This window comes from Oncorhynchus mykiss, chromosome 1, assembly GCF_013265735.2.
Source record: "Oncorhynchus mykiss isolate Arlee chromosome 1, USDA_OmykA_1.1, whole genome shotgun sequence".
NCBI classification, from domain to species: Eukaryota; Metazoa; Chordata; class Actinopteri; order Salmoniformes; family Salmonidae; genus Oncorhynchus; species Oncorhynchus mykiss.
Window position 1 is genome coordinate 36,111,376 of NC_048565.1, and position 21,802 is coordinate 36,133,177.

Here is a 21,802-nt window from a genome sequence, read left to right on the forward strand (position 1 = left end):
TCCCACCCACCCACTCACTCACTCTCCCACCCACCCACTCACTCACTCTCCCACCCACCCACTCACTCACTCTCCCACCCACCCACTCACTCACTCTCCCACCCACCCACTCACTCACTCTCCCACCCACCCACTCACTCGCTCACCCACCCACTCACTCACTCGCCCACCCACCCACTCACTCACTCTCCCACCCACCCACTCACTCTCCCACCCACCCACTCACTCTCCCACCCACCCACTCACTCTCCCACCCACCCACCCACTCACTCTCCCACCCACCCACCCACTCACTCTCCCACCCACCCACCCACTCACTCTCCCACCCACCCACCCACTCACTCTCCCACCCACCCACCCACTCACTCACTCTCCCACCCACCCACTCACTCACTCACTCACTCTCCCACCCACCCACTCACTCACTCTCCCACCCACCCACTCACTCACTCACTCTCCCACCCACCCACTCACTCACTCACTCTCCCACCCACCCACTCACTCACTCTCCCACCCACCCACTCACTCACTCTCCCACCCACCCACTCACTCACTCTCCCACCCACCCACTCACTCACTCTCCCACCCACTCACTCGCTCTCCCACCCACCCACTCACTCCCCCACTCTCCCACCCACCCACTCACTCACTCTCCCACCCACCCACTCACTCACTCTCCCACCCACCCACTCACTCACCCACCCACCCACTCACTCACTCTCCCACTCACCCACTCTCCCACCCACCCACCCACCCACTCTCACACCCACCCACCCACCCACTCTCACACCCACCCACTCACTCACTCTCCCACCCACCCACTCTCACACCCACCCACCCACTCTCACACCCACCCACCCACTCTCACACCCACCCACCCACTCACTCACCCACCCACCCACTCACTCACCCACCCACTCTCCCACTCACTCTCCCACCCACCCACTCACCTACCCACCCACTCACCTACCCACCCACTCACCCACCCACTCACTCACTCTCCCACCCACCCACTCACTCACTCACTCACTCTCCCACCCACCCACTCACTCACTCTCCCACCCACCCACTCACTCTCCCACCCACCCACCCACTCACTCTCCCACCCACCCACTCACTCACTCTCCCACCCACCCACTCACTCACTCTCCCACCCACCCACTCACTCACTCTCCCACCCACCCACTCACTCACTCTCCCACCCACTCACTCACTCTCCCACCCACCCACTCACTCTCACACCCACCCACCCACTCTCACACCCACCCACCCACTCTCACACCCACCCACTCTCACACCCACCCACCCACTCTCACACCCACCCACCCACTCTCACACCCACCCACTCTCACACCCACCCACTCACTCACTCACCCACCCACTCACTCACTCACCCACCCACTCACCCACCCACTCACCCACCCACCCACCCACCCACTCACCCACCCACTCACTCACCCACCCACTCACCCACCCACTCACCCACCCACTCACTCACCCACCCACTCTCCCACTCACTCACTCACCCACTCACCCACTCACTCACCCACCCACCCACTCTCCCTCCCACCCACTCTCCCTCCCACCCACTCTCCCTCCCACCCTCCCTCCCTCCCACTCTCCCTCCCACCCTCCCTCCCTCCCACACACACACTCACTCTCCCTCCCTCCCTGTAGTGTGTGCAGTGGATAGATGATGCCAAGCTGAACCAGCTGAGGAGAGAGGGCATCCGCTACGCCCGTATCCAGCTCTACCACGACGACATCTACTTCATCCCCAGGGGAGTGGTGCACCAGTTCAAGACTGTGTCTGCTGTCTGCAGCCTGGCCTGGCACATCCGCCTCAGACAATACCACCTGGACCAAGAGAGGGAGGAAGAGGAGGAGAGCTGTACTTCTACACAGGCAACAAGTCAAGTCATAAAGGAAGCGGAAGAAATGGAGGAAAGTGAGGAGGAGGAGGAGGGAGGGAAAGAGGACACTCCTACACAGCCACAGACGCACATAAAGACTGAGGAGGCAGGGGCAAGGACGCCCGTACAGGAGCCGCCGTCAGTTTGCAAGGAGGAAGAAGACACACGGGAGGAGGGAGCGGAGAGAGGAGGCTGTACAGCTACACTGGCATTCCCTTTAGTCAAGGAGGAGAGAGGGAAAGGAAACGCAGTCACAGAAACACTACTGGAAATCAAGAAAAGAAAGGAGGATGATGACCATCACAAGATGGAAGAGAGGGTGAGAAAAAGAGCAAGAGATGGCACTACACCCACACAGATGCCACCACAAGTGCTGATGGAGGGAGATGGAAAAGATGGTGAACTCTCAAAGGCATCACAGCAGGCTGGCATAGAGAGAGACGAGGAAGAAAGACATCAGAAGACACCTCCACAAGTCCAGAATGAAAGGCAGAGGGTAATAGATTGTAGCACAGCCACACAAACACCTCCACAAGTCAAGAAAGAGAAGGACAAAGGGAAGGGGAAAGATTTGGAGAAAGTGGAGAGGGAGAAGGAGAAGAAGGAACAGGGGAAAGAGAAGGAGGAGCGGGGGAAAGAGAAGAAGGCGAAGGTGAAAGATAAGGACAGAGAAAGGGAGAGAGGGAAAGATAAGGAGAAGGATAGAGTGAAGGAGAAAGAGAAGGGGAAAGATGAGAGTGTTATGGAAATCACCACACAAACACAGATATCTCCACCCATTAGGAAAAAGGAGGATGAGGAGAGGAAACACACACATCAACCCCAACACACCCAGAGGGAGAAGGGAGTGAGGGAGACAGACACTGCCTCAAAGACACAGCCTCAAATCAAGAAGGAACGAGACAGGGACAGAGGTGGTAATGGTGCACAGACACAGTCTCACACACGGCTAGAGAGAGAGGAGGGCAGGGAGAGCAGCACACACAGACACAAACCCTCTCATGGAAAGAAGGACAGAAATGGGTATAGAGAGGGGAAAGAGGGTAACCCATCCACACACCCCAATCCAGGGAGAGAGGAGGATGGGAAGGTTCTCTCTCCTAGACCCACACCCTCTCATGTGAAGGAAGGAAAGAGAGATCGAGAGGTCAACCATAAGGACGAGAGGAAGAAACCTCACCCTGCCCCTAGCTGCCCCCCCTCGTACCACAAACCCCCACGGACACTCGTAACCTTTGACCTCTTTAAGCCTATGGATGCACTCCAAGCCCCGCCCCTCTCCCTGGTAGACAGGTCTCACCACAGTGACTGTCGAGGCGCTAGCTCCAAGTCTGAGAGTCGGACACTAGCACCCTCTAAAGGACCAAAAGTAAAGGACACGACACACACCAAACCTGCAGTTCCTCTCCAGGACACGAGGCCGCAGCACTCGTTAAAACACCCCCTGAAACCACACACCACACATCCACAGCATAAAGACTTTTTATTATGAACGTGTAGTTCTCTCTATTGTACAACTTACTTAGCCTTCTCCAAGATCTGTTGCTGCTTCAGCAATACTATAATTGACATGCCATAGTACATACACAGAGGAGTTGAATTGGCTAAGGCATATACAGATCTGGGATCAGGCTACAACTTACAGTAAGGCCCTGTTTGGAACTTTGAAATGCATCCTTTCTTTCTTCCTCCATTCCTTGAAGTAATTACTGGTCTAATACAGTTGGAGGGTAAAACCTAGTCCAACAATGGACTAAAGGAGCCTAAAGTTTCTCCTTATAGTCCAAGGACCTTACATGTTCTGTGTAAAGGCAAACTGGCTGGCAGCCAAAACAGCCAAATACTCCAGCTAAATGTGAATCGATTCTCAACTACGGTACGGTTCAAGAAACATAAATCCCTCTACTTTCATATCAAAAGAATTTCACAAATGGAAAATATACACTTATGGTAGACTGTTTAACCGGTTTTAACAGCTACAGCCGACAGTATTTTTCAGTGACAACACGTTTTTGGAGTGTCTACCATTTACATAACTAATTAGCACAGGTACGCCTCTATCTTTTATTTCCATCAGTAACATGGAAATATGGCTGTGTTGGGAACCCTCATCATATTTAGGTGTGTAGTAATTTAGCCTTTTAAAAATTATTATTTTGTTGCTAATATGAAAAGATGCGTTCCTTATGTTTCCAAAACCATACCGCAAGCGACGCATTTTAACGTTCAGAACGAGCGTCGGGGTTCTTAACTCCCCTGGCCACAAGATACTATCGTCAATAGGCGCTACGGTAGTTAGCCTCTGAATGTGTGACAAACCCAGGTGTTACACCACGTAGTGCACTCTCTGAGGAAGGATGCATTTCATAGCGTCTGAAGAGGGCTGAAGAAGGAATGTACGCTAAGTAGCTCACTTCACGCTTGTTAGTGAATCTACGTAGGTTCTTTCTATGAAAAGCGTTGTGACCCGTGCGTTAGTGCCTGTGCACTACTTAGCTACACTATGTTCTTCAGGCACCTATTCTAGGTACCCAATGGCTCAGTCCCAAAACAGCTCCTTGGGCTCCTTTGTCTTCTCCTAGCCTTTCCCCCTTTAAAGTTTGCAGATCTGAAGGGACTGGTTAGTTGTATGTAGGCAATATGTTCCCCATCTAGGCTCAATTACAAATCGACTCTTAACCCCAAACCCTTGAAGTCTACACTAGACTATACTGAAGTGGTTAGTAGGCATAGGGCTCTATTTGGAATGTAGAACTAGCCTTCCTGTATGCTATGGGGAGCTTCTACTATATTGCTTATACCTATCCAGGCACTTCAGGTTTGCCAACACTGAAGGGCTCAGAGCTAGGGGCTATTTTTGGACCAGTCTTGTATGATTCAACACAGGGCTGTAAATGATACTTACCGAATCTGTACAGTATAGATGTACTTGTACTGATGTGAGAAAATGTATACATAAATGCATATATTTTTTGTAAGCTGAGTTTTATTTTCCATAGAACTTATTTATATCATTTTCAGTCTGTTTTTATTTCAGATGTATGTGAGAAACTCTGTTGTAAATGCCTTTGATCTCCTGAGATTAAGACTTGGTAGTGTGATTTATACTCTGACCAGAACCTTTCAATAAAAGGTTCCTAATATTACAATGGTCTCTTCATTGTGCTCATTCAATCTGTATGGCGGTGGTTCAGCGCTATAGTGCGATTGATATTTAAAGGCAATGTTAGAAAACAGTATTCACAGTAAACACTGCATATGTCGGCTCAATCGCAAATTACATTTAAATTTTACTGAATAAAGATTGAATCGATCCCTTAGTTAAACTGAATTGACCCCAACTCCAATCGCACACACTGACAACCACCAATCATCCAAACAATGTAGTTACATTTGATTTACATAATGCATGTCTGTCACTCGGGACATAATACCAGGCACACCACACATTTCTTTACAGAATCATCCATAGTGCTACTGCCATATGAGTATATACATTTTTTTAAGTGGAACTCTCAACCCATACCATGGGCCCTACAGACAAAGCCATGACCGGGAATATCCCAAATCCCCTTCAGTGTCTACAGATCTCAGGGAACCTGATCTGATAGGTGTAAGGCTGCTGACACGATGGCATTTTGTGTCTGAGAATTTTGAATGGAGATGATGCTTTTTCAATAGGTGCTGGATGAATGACAACGGATGATGATTCTCTGACAAAAAACGCAGTCTTTTGACAGACAAACTCATCCGATAATAGTTGACTTGAGTTGTACTTTTGACGGACAATGATGTACACTGTGGCCAGTTTATTAGGTACACCCTTTTTCTCCAGAACAGCCTGAATCCTTCGGAGCATGGATTCTACGAATCAAATTTATTTATATAGCCCTTCGTACATCAGTTGATATCTCAAAGTGCTGTACAGAAACCCAGCCTAAAACCCCAAACAGCAAGCAATGCAGGTGTAGAAGCACGGTGGCTAGGAAAAACTCCCTAGAAAGGCCAAAACCTAGGAAGAAACCTAGAGAGGAACCAGGCTGTGGGGTGGCCAGTCCTCTTCTGGCTGTGCCGGGTGGAGATTATAACAGAACATGGCCAAGATGTTCAAATGTTCATAAATGACCAGCATGGTCAAATAACAATAATCACAGGTAGAACAGTTGAAACTGGAGCAGCACCACGGCCAGGTGGACTGGGGACAGCAAGGAGTCATCATGCCCGGTAGTCCTGAGGCATGGTGCTAGGGCTCAGGTCCTCCGAGAGAGAGAAAGAAGGAGAGCATACTTAAATTCACACAGGACACCGGATAGGACAGGAGAGGTACTCCAGATATAACAAACTGACCCTAGCCCCCCGACACGTAAACTACTACAGCATAAATACTAGAGGCTGAGACAGGAGGGGTCAGGAGACACTGTGGCCCCATCCGATGACACCCCCGGACAGGGCCAAACAGGAAGGATATAACCCCACCCACTTTGCCAAAGCACAGCCCCCACACCACTAGAGGGATATCTTCAACCACCAACTTACCATCCTGAGACAAGGCTGAGTATAGCCCACAAAGATCTCCGCCACGGCACAACCCAAGGGGGGTCGCCAAGGTGTCGGAAACATTCCACAGGGATGTTGGCCCATGCTGATGCGATGGAATCATGGAGTTGCTACAGATTGGAGGCGGTACATTCATGTTGTGAACAGCCCGTTCCACCTCATCCCAGAGATGATCTATTGGGTTTGGTTAGAAACACTGTTCAGATATGGACCAGGCAATGTTTTTCCACTCAATTGTCCAGTGTTGGTGATCGCGTGCTCACGGGCGCCACTTCTTGTTTTCAGCTGATATGAGTGGAACCCAGTGTGGTCATCTGCAATAACCAATCCGTGACAAGGATAATGAGTTGTGTATTCCGAGATGCCGTTCTGCACACCACTGTTATACTGTGCTGTTATCTCTGTTTGTGGCCCGCCTGTTAGCTTGCACAATTCTTGCCATTCTCCTTTGACCTCTCATCAATGAGCTGTTTTCGCCCAAAGGACTGCCACTGACTGGATGTTTTTTGTTTGTCGCACCATTCTCGGTAAACCCTAGACACTGTCGGTCGTGAAAAGCCCAGGAGGACGGGTGTTTCTGAGATACTGGATCGGGCGAGCCTGGCACCGATGATCATACCACGCTCAAAGTCACTTAGGTCACTCGTTCTAACGTTCTATCGAACAGTAACGGGATGCCTGTCTGCCTGCTTTATATAACAAGCCACGGCCACGTGACTCACTGTCTGTAGGAGCAATCCATTTTCGTGAACAGGGTGGCCTAATAAACTGGCCACTGAGTGAAAATCATATGATTTCATCCATGTTCACGCATCTGAGTGTGGCTGTAGCTTAACGGATAAAAAATAAGGGAAGGTTCTAGAGGTTTTTGTCAGACCTTCAGCGAGCAACAGGCCCTTTGTACAGTGTTTCTCAATCCATTCCTGTGAGACTCCAAAAATATGCACATGTTGGTTCTAACCCAGGTCCATGCATTGGCCTTATTCCGCTAACATAGTTGATGATTACTTGCTTAGTACAATCAGGTGTGTTAGTGCTTGACTAGAGCAGAAAACAAATACATGCACCCTCCTGGGTGAGCCACAGGACTAGATTGAGAAACTCTGCCTTAGCAAACAACAAAATATCACAGAAGACATGAGTTATTATAGCACTTTCTAACCCTGATGCCCTGGCTGCCAGTAGCAGTACGAGTTCTGTCCATGATACACCAATAAGCTGACCTCTTACAGAACACCCCAGAGGGCAGGTAATCCCTGCCTCTGTTCTCTTTGGAGTGGGTCAAGTTACCAGTTATGTAATTCTCTTTATATCAGACTCAGAGCCTTGTTCCAACACTTATAGAATGTACACTTCATTTCTCCCTTTGAAGTAGTCACTAATCTGCATGTGATTAGATAAATGAAAGATGGGTCATACTGCTCACACCAATCCAACAAAGTTGAGGAATTGTAAATATTTATTTTTGTGTGTGTTTCTCCGTATCCACAGAAAAACAGATCCCTACCACTTCAAAAGACACATAATTAATGTTCACATATAAACCCATTGGACCTAACGGTCCCAGTTATCTGAGAGTAACAAAGGCACATGCACAGATCAGTCAGTCTGTCAGGAGGTCCAGTCTGCTTATGAATACCCTGAATTCTCATCCAGAGTCCATCATGGCAAAGACCAACATGGCTGCAACATTTCTTGCTGTATCACTAGGGTTAAATAAAGATTACATTTGTAAGCAGCATAAACCCATAAAATATATTGCCATATCACTATTCGCTCTTGTAGTAGTCTCTCTTGTAGTGGTCTTTACATACTGTACTAGTGGAGTAAACTAAATCAATTCCCTTTTCCATCTCCCCCCCATTCTTTCAGTCTTTGCTGTAGTGAAAATGAAAATGTTTTCATCTCCATATTCTTCAGTTCAGTTTCTCCTACAGTGGATTACAACAATCTCACATTCATCTCCCCTACAGACTAACTTGCAGTCTTTATATCCTAGACGGAGCAAATAAAATCAATCTCCATCTTTCTCCCTCTCCATCCTCTCACTCTCTGCGGTAGTGAAAGACACTGTAGCCCAGCTCCACCATGGCCCCGACCAGCAGGGCCCAGAGGGGGACACACACCACACTGAGCCAGATTTCCATCAGCCTCTCCAGCCGGGCGCACAGCGTCAGACAGAAGCCCAGCTTCAGCAACATAGCCACTAGGTACCACACCCTCCGTCGCAGGTTCTGCTGGCCTCCACGCGGGTCATAGCCGGGCTTGCACCGACCCGCCATCTTTACCACGAGCATGAGGATGAGGATGGTGTCAAAAATCCATACGGGGAGGAAGATGAGGAACCAGTTCCAGGGGATCTTGGAATCCAGTTTGAGGACCAGCATGATGAGGAAGATGAGGGAGAAGATCCAGGTCAGGAGGACTCTTTGGGCCAGAGACATTCTCATTTAAGGGATGGGGGTGGTGCCCTGGAGGGGGAACGTTAACACTGTGGCACTGGCAAGTCAAGAGTGAGACGAACCTGAAGATAGGAGAGACATACATACCTATGATGTGAAACAATACTAGCTAACATACCAGATTGTACAGGTTGTAATAGGAAGGTATAGCAATGTTGTCCTCCTGGCAATGTTTATTTTTTTGTGGGTTGAGGGCATGCTAAACGTATGCTGATGGTAGCTAACATTAACTACTGTAGCGAACTAGTCTCTTCAACGTGCAGTCTGAGTCTGCAAGCACACTAACGTTAACTAGTTGACACACTTCTTCTAATGGGGGATCATCATGATCAGATTATCTAGCTTGCGTTGGATACATTGCGATTTATATTTAGTAAAATAAATGCATGACAATATTGGTTAGCGAAAATAGCATTAGCTTAGCAGCAGTTAGCTAGCTAGCTAGCTAGCTAGCTAAATCAAGCCGAACTCACATATGGCCAACCAACATTCTGCTTACCTGGATCGGAGGATTTGTCACCTAAGTATCTTTAAAATCCATATTATCGAAAAGCTTGTATTTTATTGCACTTTCCGTTACGATAAAAACGAAAGGTGTCTAGGGGATCTTCCGGTTGTCGTTATTAAAAACATGTTTTTTACCATGCTATTATCCACTAGGATTGGCCATTCTCTGTCAATCATACAAAACAGCCCTCTGATTGAAGGAAAAGAAATACGTGAAATCGAGCATTACCGTAAAGTACACAAAAGGTGTTCATATTTGTTTAGCTCAGTCAATGGTATAAATTAAGTAAATGCACTAAATATATATATGTATATTTTAAGGCAATAGAAATCTGTACTTAGCCATTAGAATTTTTATTCAAATCTGATATCACAAATGAATGATAATTACAACCTTGGATAAAAATGTCTCATTACAGATTGTCAAAAAAAGCTAAGATATTAAAAAACGTTTGAGGTAAAACATCATAAAAATAGCTTCAGTTAAAAAGCCCTTATTGAAATCACAAGTTAAGTTAAAAAGCTTACTTCACAGTACCTAGCTGTCCTAAAAAACGATTTATTTACAGTTGAAGTGCCACACAACACAGTAAATGAGACAACATTAATTATCGTTAAACCCTATGTTTCCCATCATAAGTAAACAGTAAACAACAATTACAGTTCAATATTTAGTTTTTATGGGTAATACATAACATGAATGCTTTATGACCTTTGAAAAGAGGATGACAGACTGGTCCCAGAAGTACTTTAGCCAACTTCTCTATCATTGTCACACCATACATGTCATGTTTGGTATGACAGTAAAAAAAGGAAGGAGGAAGGGGAACATACAGATGAGACAAGCCAGGTTAACACAGATTGGACAAGCCAGGTTCTTAGAATGAGAAGCAAGATGTGACCAAATTACATTCACATAGTGTATTTACTCCAAAAGCTACTTTTATCTTTTAATTTTATGGTAACTGCAGTGCTCTAAGTTTTGTAGAAGAAAACCCAGACACAATCCAAGGGCCCACATCCAAGGGCCTACAAGGTATGGCATCATAGTGGTGAGAGTCAAGTTTCAAAACACGCAAAACATAAGCATCCCAAAAAAGCAGATATATTCAGATCTAATCAAATGCTTAGAAAAGTTAGTTTTTTCTCTAAGTAAATGTTGACTAAAAAGAGGCCTCTTGTGGGGAGAAGTATGGAGTGCACTTAACCATCTTTTTAGGTCTAGATTGCCTCTCGCCTAGCCACTGATCTAAGGTCAGTTTAGCATTTTCCCCCTAATGTCTAAGATAAGATATTTGGGGAGGGCAAGCTAACCATGATTCCATTTACTCAGTGCTCTGCCTAATCTCCCGACCATATCTCATTGACTCTGAGCAGAATTCTATGAATATCCCATCTGAATCTAAGTCCAGGGAGTCCAGCACCTGCCCAATGACGGTCTCCGGGCTGGAGGATCCGCTGAGTGGAGAGGAGGGGGCTGCCTTGTCCATGTCCGTAAGGGTCATTGTTGCCTCCGTCCCATGGAGGGGTCCTGGGGAGTGCAGGTGGAGGGGGAGGATGGAGGGGGAGGGGAGAGGAGACTCCATGGTTCCTGACAGAGGGAAGGTTGTGGGTTAGAATCAATCAGTCTGGCAAGAGTATTTTCTTATTTTTAATACTCTGGCAACGTTTCCATCCTGCGCCTCTGGAAGTTTCCAGTTTGTAGTGCATGCATAACGTAAACCTAGTGAGGAGGACAGATGACCTACCTCTGAACTGTGGAACCACACAGAGCCTGTTAGCAGAGGCGCTGGAGGTGGATGCGTCGGACCTGGAGGCTATGTCAGCGTAGGCCAGCCCCTGTTCCTCCAGGCAGGAGATGATCTCACAGGCAGAGTGGCGTCGGATGCCCCCACTGCCCACCGAGCTGGCATCAGGGTCATACTCTGCCACGGGCGTCAGGAGGAGAGGGATGTTGTAACTCTTAGAACGGACCACAGGGTTCTTAGATGGCTGGTCCACAGGCTGCTTAGGCCAGCACCACTGCAAACGCTTCTCTGTGAGGGAGGGGCATAGTGTGTAAGAGAAAGAGAAAAGAAAGCAAAGGAGAGAGAAAACATAGTGGGAGAAGAGTGAACAGCGCAGTGTATGCTTCTTACCCAGCACACAAGAGCAGTGTGCCACGCTGCCATCTCCAGAGTAGAGACCGTGGGTGCCCAGGTAAGGAGAGACCACCCTCTGGACCAGAGACTCCAGACGCAGGTAGTCCTCACTCACACCCCGCGATTCATGGACACCCTAGAGAGAGAGAGAGGAGAAAGGTCAGAGCGAGTGTGTGTGTGTGAGAGAGAGAGATAAAGAGAGAAAAAACGACGCAAAGATATAAAGGGGAAACATTTAAAGACAGAAAAAGAGAGCGAAAGAGAGAGAGAAAAAGAGATCAAATAAGTGAGCGATAAAGAGAGGCATACTGTACCTACCTGCAGTATAAGCAGCATCTGTGTGACGGAGGGGGGAATGCGGGCGCGGGGCCGAGACAGAGCGTCCTCCAGCTTCACACTCAGAACTATGGTGTTCCTGAAGTGGAGCAGAGCCAGCTGTCTCACATTGGGCTCCTTACCCTGCAGACAGGAGAGGAGAAGGGGAGAGATAGACAGAAGAATGGAGCGAAGGGTGAGGAGAGGGGGGTGTAACGTTCTGAAAACGTAGCTTTAAATACCTGAGAGAATATTCTTATTTAATGTCTGCTGAGAAATACAGAGATAAAAAGAGAGAGAGAGAGAGAGACAGAGAGATTGAGGGTGAGCAGGTTAGAGGAGTGTCAGGACAGAGTGACATAGAGATTGAGCCAGTGACAGCGAGATGAAGGAAAAGAGTCAGGGGATTGATACCTGTACTGGGTGAAAGATGGCCTGCAGCGTATTGAGAACATCACAGAAGAAAAAGTCCCATGTCTCTGCCAGAGAGTCCAGTGACTTCTGACCTGCACACCAACAGGAGGAACAAACCGTCTGCTGTTAGTAAGAGAATAATCTCACAATGCACAGCTGCTAGGGACCTACGGCCCCAGATGACTTGGGCGTGTTAAACACAGAACATCACAGACCCTGACAAAGGTAATGTAAGCTTCAGTTCAACTCTTCTTCTTTGGAGCACTGACTGCTCTCTACTGTGTCACTCTGTAAACACATCTACTAATATTCAATTAACAGTGAGACACCCCAAATACCTTCGTAGAATCTTATTTTGTCCCGTAGAATGACCATGCCCTTTGTCAGCAACTGGTTCTGAGGGACAGAGAGGTTCAATGAAACAACTTGATATTTCATAAAAATTATATTATGGCGCAATCAGAAACAATCTATCTATGATATTATTTCACCAATTAACAGAACCATCACTTACCTGGAGGTATTCTGTGAAAAACGACCCCAGTTCGGTTTTCAATAGGTATCTGAGTAAACAAAGACAGGAGTTCACCCACTAGAGCTATAGGGTACATTTGACTAGTGCAATACACTGATAACACAAAACAGGCAACATTTCAAAACCAACTATGTAAAATTAGATGATAGCATATTATTGGTTAAGTACATGTATATTACTGTGTAGGTACATGTATTCACACCAAGGAATGTACAGTACATCTCATATAACTGCATGGTATCTTCGTAAGTGCAACCCAGCTTTCTCTTTTAAACGTACTGTTCATGTTTGTCTCCAGTGGTATAAGTACATGTTGAAACAGTGTTAGGAATAGACCCTATGATTGACTCAGCTCTCCAAGTGTGTGATGCGTGTGATTTCAGTTGTTTACTAGGCTATAATGGAGGCTGATATGACAGAACTGATGGCTCTAATGTCAGGTCTGGAAAGATAATGAGACATCTGGCAAGGCCACATGGCTTCACACACACACACACACACACACACACACACACACACACACACACACACACACACACACACACACACACACACACACACACACACACACACACACACACACACACACACACACACACACACACACACAAATGCCATGTTAGCAAACCAGTGTGTGTGTGTGTTTGTTAGTGTTTAGAACTCACCTGACACCTTCGTTGAGGACATAGAGTTCATTGTCAGACAGACCTTTCTTCTGGAAGACGGCAATGACAGCATTGTGGATGCTAGTGAACACACACACACACACACACACACACACACACACACACACACACACACACACACACACACACACACACACACACACACACACACACGCGCACACACACACACACACACACACATCAACATGTACTGATGTACTGTTTAGATTACATTTACCCATTAGATGATAGTTCATATTCATACACATGTAGAATCTTAATTTGAGCGTGTTTGCTAAAGCAGGAAAACAAATGTGAGTTATTATATGGATTATAATTAACAAACATTATTGTAGGGGTTGAAGCATTTTTAGTAAGGGAAATCTGAAATGTCTAAGTGGAAATTATAATCTTAAAATACAATACATGTTTTACAATTCCTGCATTGGAGTAAAGTTATCCTGCAAGAGGGTGATCAAATGAAGTTCCTACATCTGTAACAGGCACAGACTACATGCATGGTCAGGCTGCAGCATACCTGTTCCAGGTAGCGTTGGCCCCAGCCCTCTTCTGTTTCTCTCCTCTCTCCTCCGGTGATCCCTTCTCACTCTTTCCCAGTTCACTGAGACTGGGGGAGCTCATCAACTTCAGCCTGTGTAGAGTCCTCATAAAGGCAGAGAGGGAGGGAGAGAGAGAGAGACAGCACACTAAGTATTGAACTAAAGCAAAGACTAGAGACTGAAATATTAGAAGAGAATGAAAATAGGGGAGTATAGAGAGGGCATGCGAAGAGAAGAGAAGAGAAGGAAGAAAGAGTGCAATGTGAAAGAGGGAAAGAGAGACATCTGGCATCTGGTCGAGGCAGAGACCAGAGCAGAAGACTGAATGAGAGCGTGAGGAGAAGAGAGAGAGAGGAGAAGAGAGAGCGAGTGCGGGAGAGAGAGAGAGAGGAGGAAGGAGGGGCTATCAGAGCTGTCCTTTGCAAGGGGTGGGCCATGGTGTGACTTTACTCTCTCTCTCTCTCAATTCAATTCAAAGGGGCTTTATTGGCATACAAAACATATGTTTACATTGTCAAAGCATGTGAAATAAATAAAAGTGAGAAGAAACAAATGTAACAGTAAATATTGCACTCAAAAAGATTTTAAAAAGATAAAGACATTTCAAGTGCTATATTATCAGCTATTTACAGTGTTTTAGCAATGTGCAAATAGTTGTAGCACGAATAATGGGGGGGGGATAAACAAGCAGATATATATATATTGGTGGTATTCATAATGTTGTTTGTGCTCCACTGGTTGACCTTTTCTCATGGCAATGGGCCACAGATCTGTGATTGCACATTGTGGTATTTCACCTAACAGATATGGGAGTTTATCAATGTTTGATTTGTTTTCAAATTCTTTGTGGGTCTGTGTAATCTGTGGGAAACATGCATATTTAATGTAGTCATTTGGCAGGAGGTTAGGATGTGCAGCTCAGTTTCCACCTCATTTTGTGGACAGTGGGTACATATCCTGTCTTCTCTTGAGAGCCAGGTCTGCCTATGGCAACAACACTCAATAGCAAGGCTATGCTCACCTACTCTGTACATAGTCACGGATTTTCTTAATTTGGGGTCTTTCACAGTGGTCAGGTATTCTGCCACTGTGTACTTTCTGTTTAGGGCCAGATATCGTTCCAATTTGCTCCGTTTTTTGGTTGAGGCTCTCTCTCTTTCGCTCTCTATCTCATATACACACATACTACACTGACACTCCAACACACACACACATACTACATTCGCTCACACACACACACACACACACATTATATTGACACCCTACATACACAAACACACTTTCACATACGCTGCTACTATTCTGTTTATTATATATCCTGATTGCCTAAGTCACTTTTACCCCTACCCACAGGTACATGATGTACTACCTCAATTACATCAACAGCCTCGTACCCCTGCACACCCACTCGGTACTAGTACTCCTTGTGTACAGTCTCGTTATTTCCTTTTATTTTTAGCAAATAGTTGTCTTACTTTTTAGCTCTGCACTGTTGGGAATGGGCTCATAAGTAAGCATTTCACTGTAAAGTCTACACCTGTTGTAAATCAAATTTGATTTGATGACAGTGTCTAAAGAAAGTCTACACCCCCTTGAACTTTTTTCACATTTTGCTGCTTTAAAGTTACATCTAAAAGGGATTAAATGTGACATTTATCCTATATATCTACATAACCTACTCCACACTGTCAAAGTAAAAGAATGTTCTAGAACATTTTCCAAATTCAGAAAAAATAAAACTGAAATATCAAAATTGGAAAAGTCTCCACTGCGCTGAGTTAGTACTTGCTGGAAGCACCTTTGGCAGCCATTACAGCTGGGAATCATGTAGAGTAAGATTTGACCAACTTTGATGAACTCTTAGGGCAATATACACAACCGGTCAAAAGGTTTAGAACACCTACTAATTCAAGGGTTTTTCTTTATTTTTTACTATTGTCTACATTGTAGAATAATAGTGAAGACATCAAAACTATGAAATAACACATATGGAATCATGCAGTAACCAAAAAAGTGTTAAACGAAATCAAAATATATTTTATATTTGAGATTCTTCAAAGTAGCCACCCTTCGCCTTGATGACAGCTTTGCACACTCTTGGCATTCTTTCAACCAGCTTCACCTTTAATGCTTTTCTTTTTTGTCTTGAAGGAGTTCCCACATATGCTGAGGGATTGTGGAGGCCAGGTCATCTGATGCAGCACTCCATCACTCTCCTTCTTCGTAAAATAGCCCCTACACATCCTGGAGGTGGGTTGGGTCATTACCATGTTGAAAACCTAATGGCGTATCGCTGCAGAATGCTGTGGTAGCCATGCTGGTTAAGTATGTCTTGAATTCTAAATCAATTACAGACGGTGTCACCAGCAAAGCACCCCCACACCATAACACCTCCTCCTCCATGCTTCACGGTGGGAAATACACATGCGGAGAACATCTGTTCACCCACACCGCGTCTCACAAAGACACTGCGGTTGGAACCAAAAATCTACAATTTGGACTCCAGACCAAAGGAAACATTTCCACCAGTCTAATGTCCATTGCTTGTGTTTCTTGGCCCAAGCAAGTCTCTTCTTATTATTGGTGTCCCTTAGTAGTGGTTTCTTTGCAGCAATTTGACCATTAAGGCCTGATTCACACTGTCTCCTCTGAACAGTTGATGTTGAGATGTGTCTGTTACTTGAACTCTGTGAAGCATTGATTTGGGCTGCAATTTCTGAGGCTGGTAACTCTAATGAACTTATCCTCTGCAGCAGAGGTAACTCTGGGTCTTCCATTCCTGTGGCGGTCCTCATGAGAGCCAGTTTCATAATAGCGCTTGATGGTTTTTGAGACTGCACTTGAAGAAACTTTCAAAACTGTTGAAATGTTCCGTATTGACTGACCTTCATGTCTTAGAGTAATGATGGACTATCGTTTCTCTTCGTTTCTCTTTGCTTATTTGAGCTATTCTTGCCATAATGTTGACTTGGTATTTTACCAAATAGGGCTATCTTCTGTATACTCCCCTACCTTGTCACAACACAACTGATTGGCTCAGACACATTAAGAAGGAAAGAAATTACACAAATGTAACGATTAAAAAGGCACACCTGTTAATTGAAATGCATTCCAGGTGACTACCTCATGAAGCTGGCTGAGAGAATGTCAAGAGTTTGCAAAGGGTGGCTATTTCAAATATAACATATATTTTGATTTGTTTAACACTTTGTTGGTTACTACATGATTCCATATGTGTCATTTCATAGTTTTGACGTCTTCACTATTATTCTACAATGTAGAAAATAGTAAAAATAAAAGAAAAACCCTTGAATGAGTATGTGTTCTAAAACTTTTGACCGGTAGTGTATATCCATTGTTTTTATAAAAATTGCTCAACCTCGTTAAATTTGGCTGGGAATCATTGATGGACAGCAATATTCAAACTTTTGTCTCAGATTTTCAAGCAAATTTAAGTCAGGACTGAGACTAGACCACTCAGGAACACTCAACACGTCTTGGAAAACCATTCTGTTGTGTCTTTGGCATTAACATTTGTGTGCTTGTCTCGCTGAAAAATAAAACTATCCCAAGGTTAGGTTTTCAGAAGACTGAGGTGGGTTTTCCTTTAACCTGGGCTTTGCTCCTTTCATATTGATTTTGATCCTAACAAACCCCCCAGTCCCTGCCGATGACAAGCATACCCATAACATGCTACCACAATGTAATTCTGCCCTATGACACCCATCAATTTCTTTCAAGTTTCCAGTTAGTTCCATGGTAGTTGTACCAATCAGATTGTAGGGCAACTCTCTGTAGCGCCATCTGCCATCCACTACATAAGGAATGGGGCTAGGGGTTGATTTCAGACCTGCTATAGCTTTATGCCCAACCTCATAAGAGGGCTAACTAGAAGGCAAATTTTGAATGTTAATCCTTTGAGTTGATCCTCACCTTCTGATTGGATGATGATTGCTGTCAATATCAGGGCTTGGGGGTGGGGCTGAGAAGGTGGTGAAGTTGAGTGACAGGGGTCGGGGGGAAGGGCGAGAGCTGTGTCTCCGACGGAGTCCATCCAGCATCTGCCAAAAGAAACATTGAGAAAACAACAACATAAAATTCATCAACACAATTAACTGCAAGAAAACCTTGACTCACCAGGGTCTTATTATTCAGGTTGGGTTCAGGTTTCAAAGTGACAGATGCTCAGAAAGAACCGTAATATACAGAACAGGCATTTCTCTTCATCATGCAGAATAGGAACTTGATTGTGTCTGTCAGCTCTATATTTTATAGATTATTATTATGTCACAGCAGCTAGCCAACCAGGAAACATTGAGCACATGGAAAGAGAGAGAGAGAGCAGTCAAAACCACAGTGAACTCTGAACAGCCTGGTATTGGATGTTCTCTCTATCACTGGATACTGTTGCTGTAGCAGCCTGTCATTTGAGAAGTGTAACAACCGTGGTATTTTGAAATCAAAAGGGTGTTTAAGGCTAACTCACTGCTAACTCAAACTCATTCAGTCTACATGCACGCACACACACACGCATTCACACACACACAATAGAAATACAAGGGTTAGTTTTAGTTTATAATATTTTGCATGCGATGTGTATTCCATTGATAGTATGTCAAGGTGTCGTCCAATGATGTGACAAATAATACTAGGGCGCCATCAGCTGGTTATTGGGAAAAACTACACTCTAGGCGCTCTGTTAATTTAACAAAGAGTATAAATAAAGAGTTGTTTTGATCCTAAAAACGTCATGCAGTGGGCATATCTGAGACTAAAGGAAATTAGAGATACATTTCTTCTAATATTACACAGGTCTAATGCTACACAATAACCAGGCCTCACTGTTGTGTCTGCACAAAGGATATTGGTATATAGAGCTGTTGCAATTTGTAACGACAGTTCCTAAAAAAGACATACATACCTACAACCCAATTTTTTTTTAAATTGTCATTCACTCAACTAACAAATCCTACTTCCAATGGTACCATTTACTTAATGCCATACTGTAGCCTAATAATTGTGACTGGAGATTACAATATGCAGATTAATCTAATAAATAATAATAGGAGGATCCAAGCACGTTCCAGGGGTTGGGGCAATGTGTGTCAGACTATGAACATGGCAGGTGTGTATTCTCTTTGTATGGCAGGCGTGTGTTGTTGTCTCTGCGTAAACTGGTCGTTGGAGCAGACGCAGACTCCACACACACACGCACTCCCTTCGGACTGTCTGCCCCGCATGCCACGCCAGTCTGGGTATTCATTTGGATATTCTGCATTTGTTCTTGCGGAGCGGCTGAGGTCCCTTTTCTTCCATAACAATCTAGAGATCGATCGCTTTAATTTGAAAACGAGGGCATTTACCTCGTTAATTTATGAGAACCCCTAGACTACATAATAATATCCTTGCTTTATACGATATTTGATATGTACAGCCTACACAAAGGAAATATATTCCAAATATATCCCCATCATAGAACACGATGGCCATGTCACAGGGAGGAACGTAGCCTACATTACAGTGCGTACGTGGAGTAGACAACTTTAACATGTGCTACAGGATATGCAAACAAACTAGCCCATGTAAACAATGCGACAGTAGACTATCTTAGATTTCCCAATCAACAGACGCCCATACCTTAAACATTAGACTATAAATATCAGTCAAAGTTCACTGTACACACACATCCATAGCACGCTACGTACTCACCGTTCTCTCTCCTGATCGTGTTGCTTATAATATAATGATATGGATATCATATATGGATGATCACTAGCATTGATGTATAGCCTATTAGCAATAAACACCATAGTCTATCTCATTGTTGATTCCCAGTCTGCACTGACCAAACAGCCATTTGGGTGCAGATGTGGGGTGCGCCAGCGACCTATGCTGCGGGAGTCATTCCATGAGCATGCATGCTCGCCCCCGTGTTGTTTTGACGAGATCTGATCCACTGGACCAGACGCCTTGCGTGTTTTGCGTCTGTTGGTGCTTTCAAGACAACTCGGAAACGCGGAATCTCCGGGTTTAACTATACGTTTTTTTTGCGTAGAGAATTTCTATTGGTAAATTCAGACATTTTTCAAGTGGTAACGAGTTTCAAGTTGGACATTTCCGACTTTCCCTTGTTATAAGTTGTCTTGAAAGCGGCATGTGAGCGTGTACGCGCGTTTTGGTGTCTGGTGTTGTAGGGTGGACGAGATAAACATTCTAATTCAAGCAAGGAAGTTGTAAAAAGGAAAAGAAAGATCAGGATGCGCAATTTCAATTAGGCCTATAGATGTTTATATTATATTTTACAGCACTCTTCACATTCCCCTTCCGGAGAGCTGAATAGTTTTGAATTAGACTAGTAACATAATTTTTCCTAGTTACACAGTTACAGGCTGTAACTATTTACCAGTGGTGGAAAAAGGACCCAAATTGTCATACTTGAGTAAAAGTCATGATACCTTAATAGAAAATGACGGAAGTAAAAGTGAAAGTCACTCAGTAAAACACTACCTGAGTAAAAGTAAAAGTATTTGGTTTTAAATATACTTAAGTATCAAAAGTAAATGTAATTGCTAAAATATGCTTAAGTTTCAAAAATAAAAGTATGCATCATTTCAAGTTCCTTATATTAAGCAAATCAGACGGGACAATTTTTTATTTATTTATGATTTACGGATAGCCAGGGGCACACTCCAACACTCAGACATAATTTACAAACGATGCATTTGTGTTTGATGAGTCCGCAACACACACACACACACACACACACACACACACACACACACACACACACACACACACACACACACACAGCTCTCATGGCAAGATTCTCTTGGCTATCAGGCTACATTCTTGTGGGCTTCTGTAGCCTAGATGTAATGTGGAATTCACATTTTGATTATGACCACTATCTCCCTATAAAGTCCTGACTAATGAGGTTAGAAACATGCTGCTCTATATCCAGCATTGACCCCAATCTCACCCAGTTTAAGCACAGCAGAGAGGGCTCTCCTCTGTGCCATCTGTCACATCATCATGACACGAATGACGGGGGCCACTTTAGTGCACAAGGTTGGTCGAGAAACTGCCATTATAAATATTTTTATGTTGACAAAGGTCGAGGTTATTTATTTTTCACATATACAGCTATCTATGTGACTGAAAACAATGACATATGAATTAATGATGATGATGATTCATTTAGGACATGAATGCACAAATCCTAACATCCTTAAAAATACTGTACAAACCCACTTAACTCGCGTACGACCAATGAACCAAGCGGGGGGTTTGGCTAGGGTAAAATTCCGGACGGGTAATGGCGGCTTGTAGGGTACATTTTTTTTGTCAACATTTTTTTGTCGACACGCAACATGGAGACAAATTGAAGATACAATAACCATTTGAACAGTTTGCTATTACAGCAGATGAAGTGGATTTGTGTGTCTTGTGTGTGCACGTGTATTTGGATTTTATGAGATACCCTGTGAGAGCAGTCATGACCAAACCCATGCAATGTGAAAAAAGGAAATTATTTGGCCATGTGTCAAGTGTATGTAGATGAGAGGAGTATCGTATGCTGCAATTGTGGTGGTGAACATGCACCTGAATTTCTGTAGTGCCCTGTTAGGGTGAAGGAGACGCAGCTGGCAAGAATAAGGGCTGTCCATCATGTGTCCTGTCCAGAGGTGGTGAGAAGAGTGGAGTGACGTTAAAGAAGTAATGGTAGTAGGAGT

General features: G+C 44.7%; 2 protein-coding genes and 1 pseudogene across 3 annotated transcripts in view; 1 reads left to right on the forward strand and 2 right to left on the reverse strand.

Annotated features, from left to right (window-relative positions):
- Positions 1–5,062, forward strand: part of LOC110522059 (lysine-specific demethylase RSBN1L) — a 29,302-nt gene extending 24,240 nt beyond the window's left edge. For both annotated transcript variants that reach the window (XM_036976782.1, XM_036976781.1), the window contains one exon: positions 1,678–5,062. In XM_036976782.1, the coding sequence (XP_036832677.1) occupies positions 1,678–3,405 (1,728 nt within the window). In that variant the 3' untranslated portion in view covers positions 3,406–5,062. The remainder of the gene's footprint in view (positions 1–1,677) is intronic.
- A 2,833-nt stretch (positions 5,063–7,895) lies between these two features.
- Positions 7,896–9,614, reverse strand: tmem60 (transmembrane protein 60). The gene is made up of 2 exons (XM_021600311.2): positions 9,432–9,614; positions 7,896–8,994 (listed from the first exon to the last, which is right to left on the reverse strand). Exon 2 carries the CDS (start codon positions 8,918–8,920, stop codon positions 8,516–8,518), a length of 405 nt encoding a protein of 134 aa, XP_021455986.1. The 5' UTR covers positions 8,921–8,994; positions 9,432–9,614; the 3' UTR covers positions 7,896–8,515.
- A 680-nt stretch (positions 9,615–10,294) lies between these two features.
- Positions 10,295–20,006, reverse strand: LOC110522098 (annotated as a pseudogene).
- Positions 20,007–21,802: the final 1,796 nt, after the last annotated feature.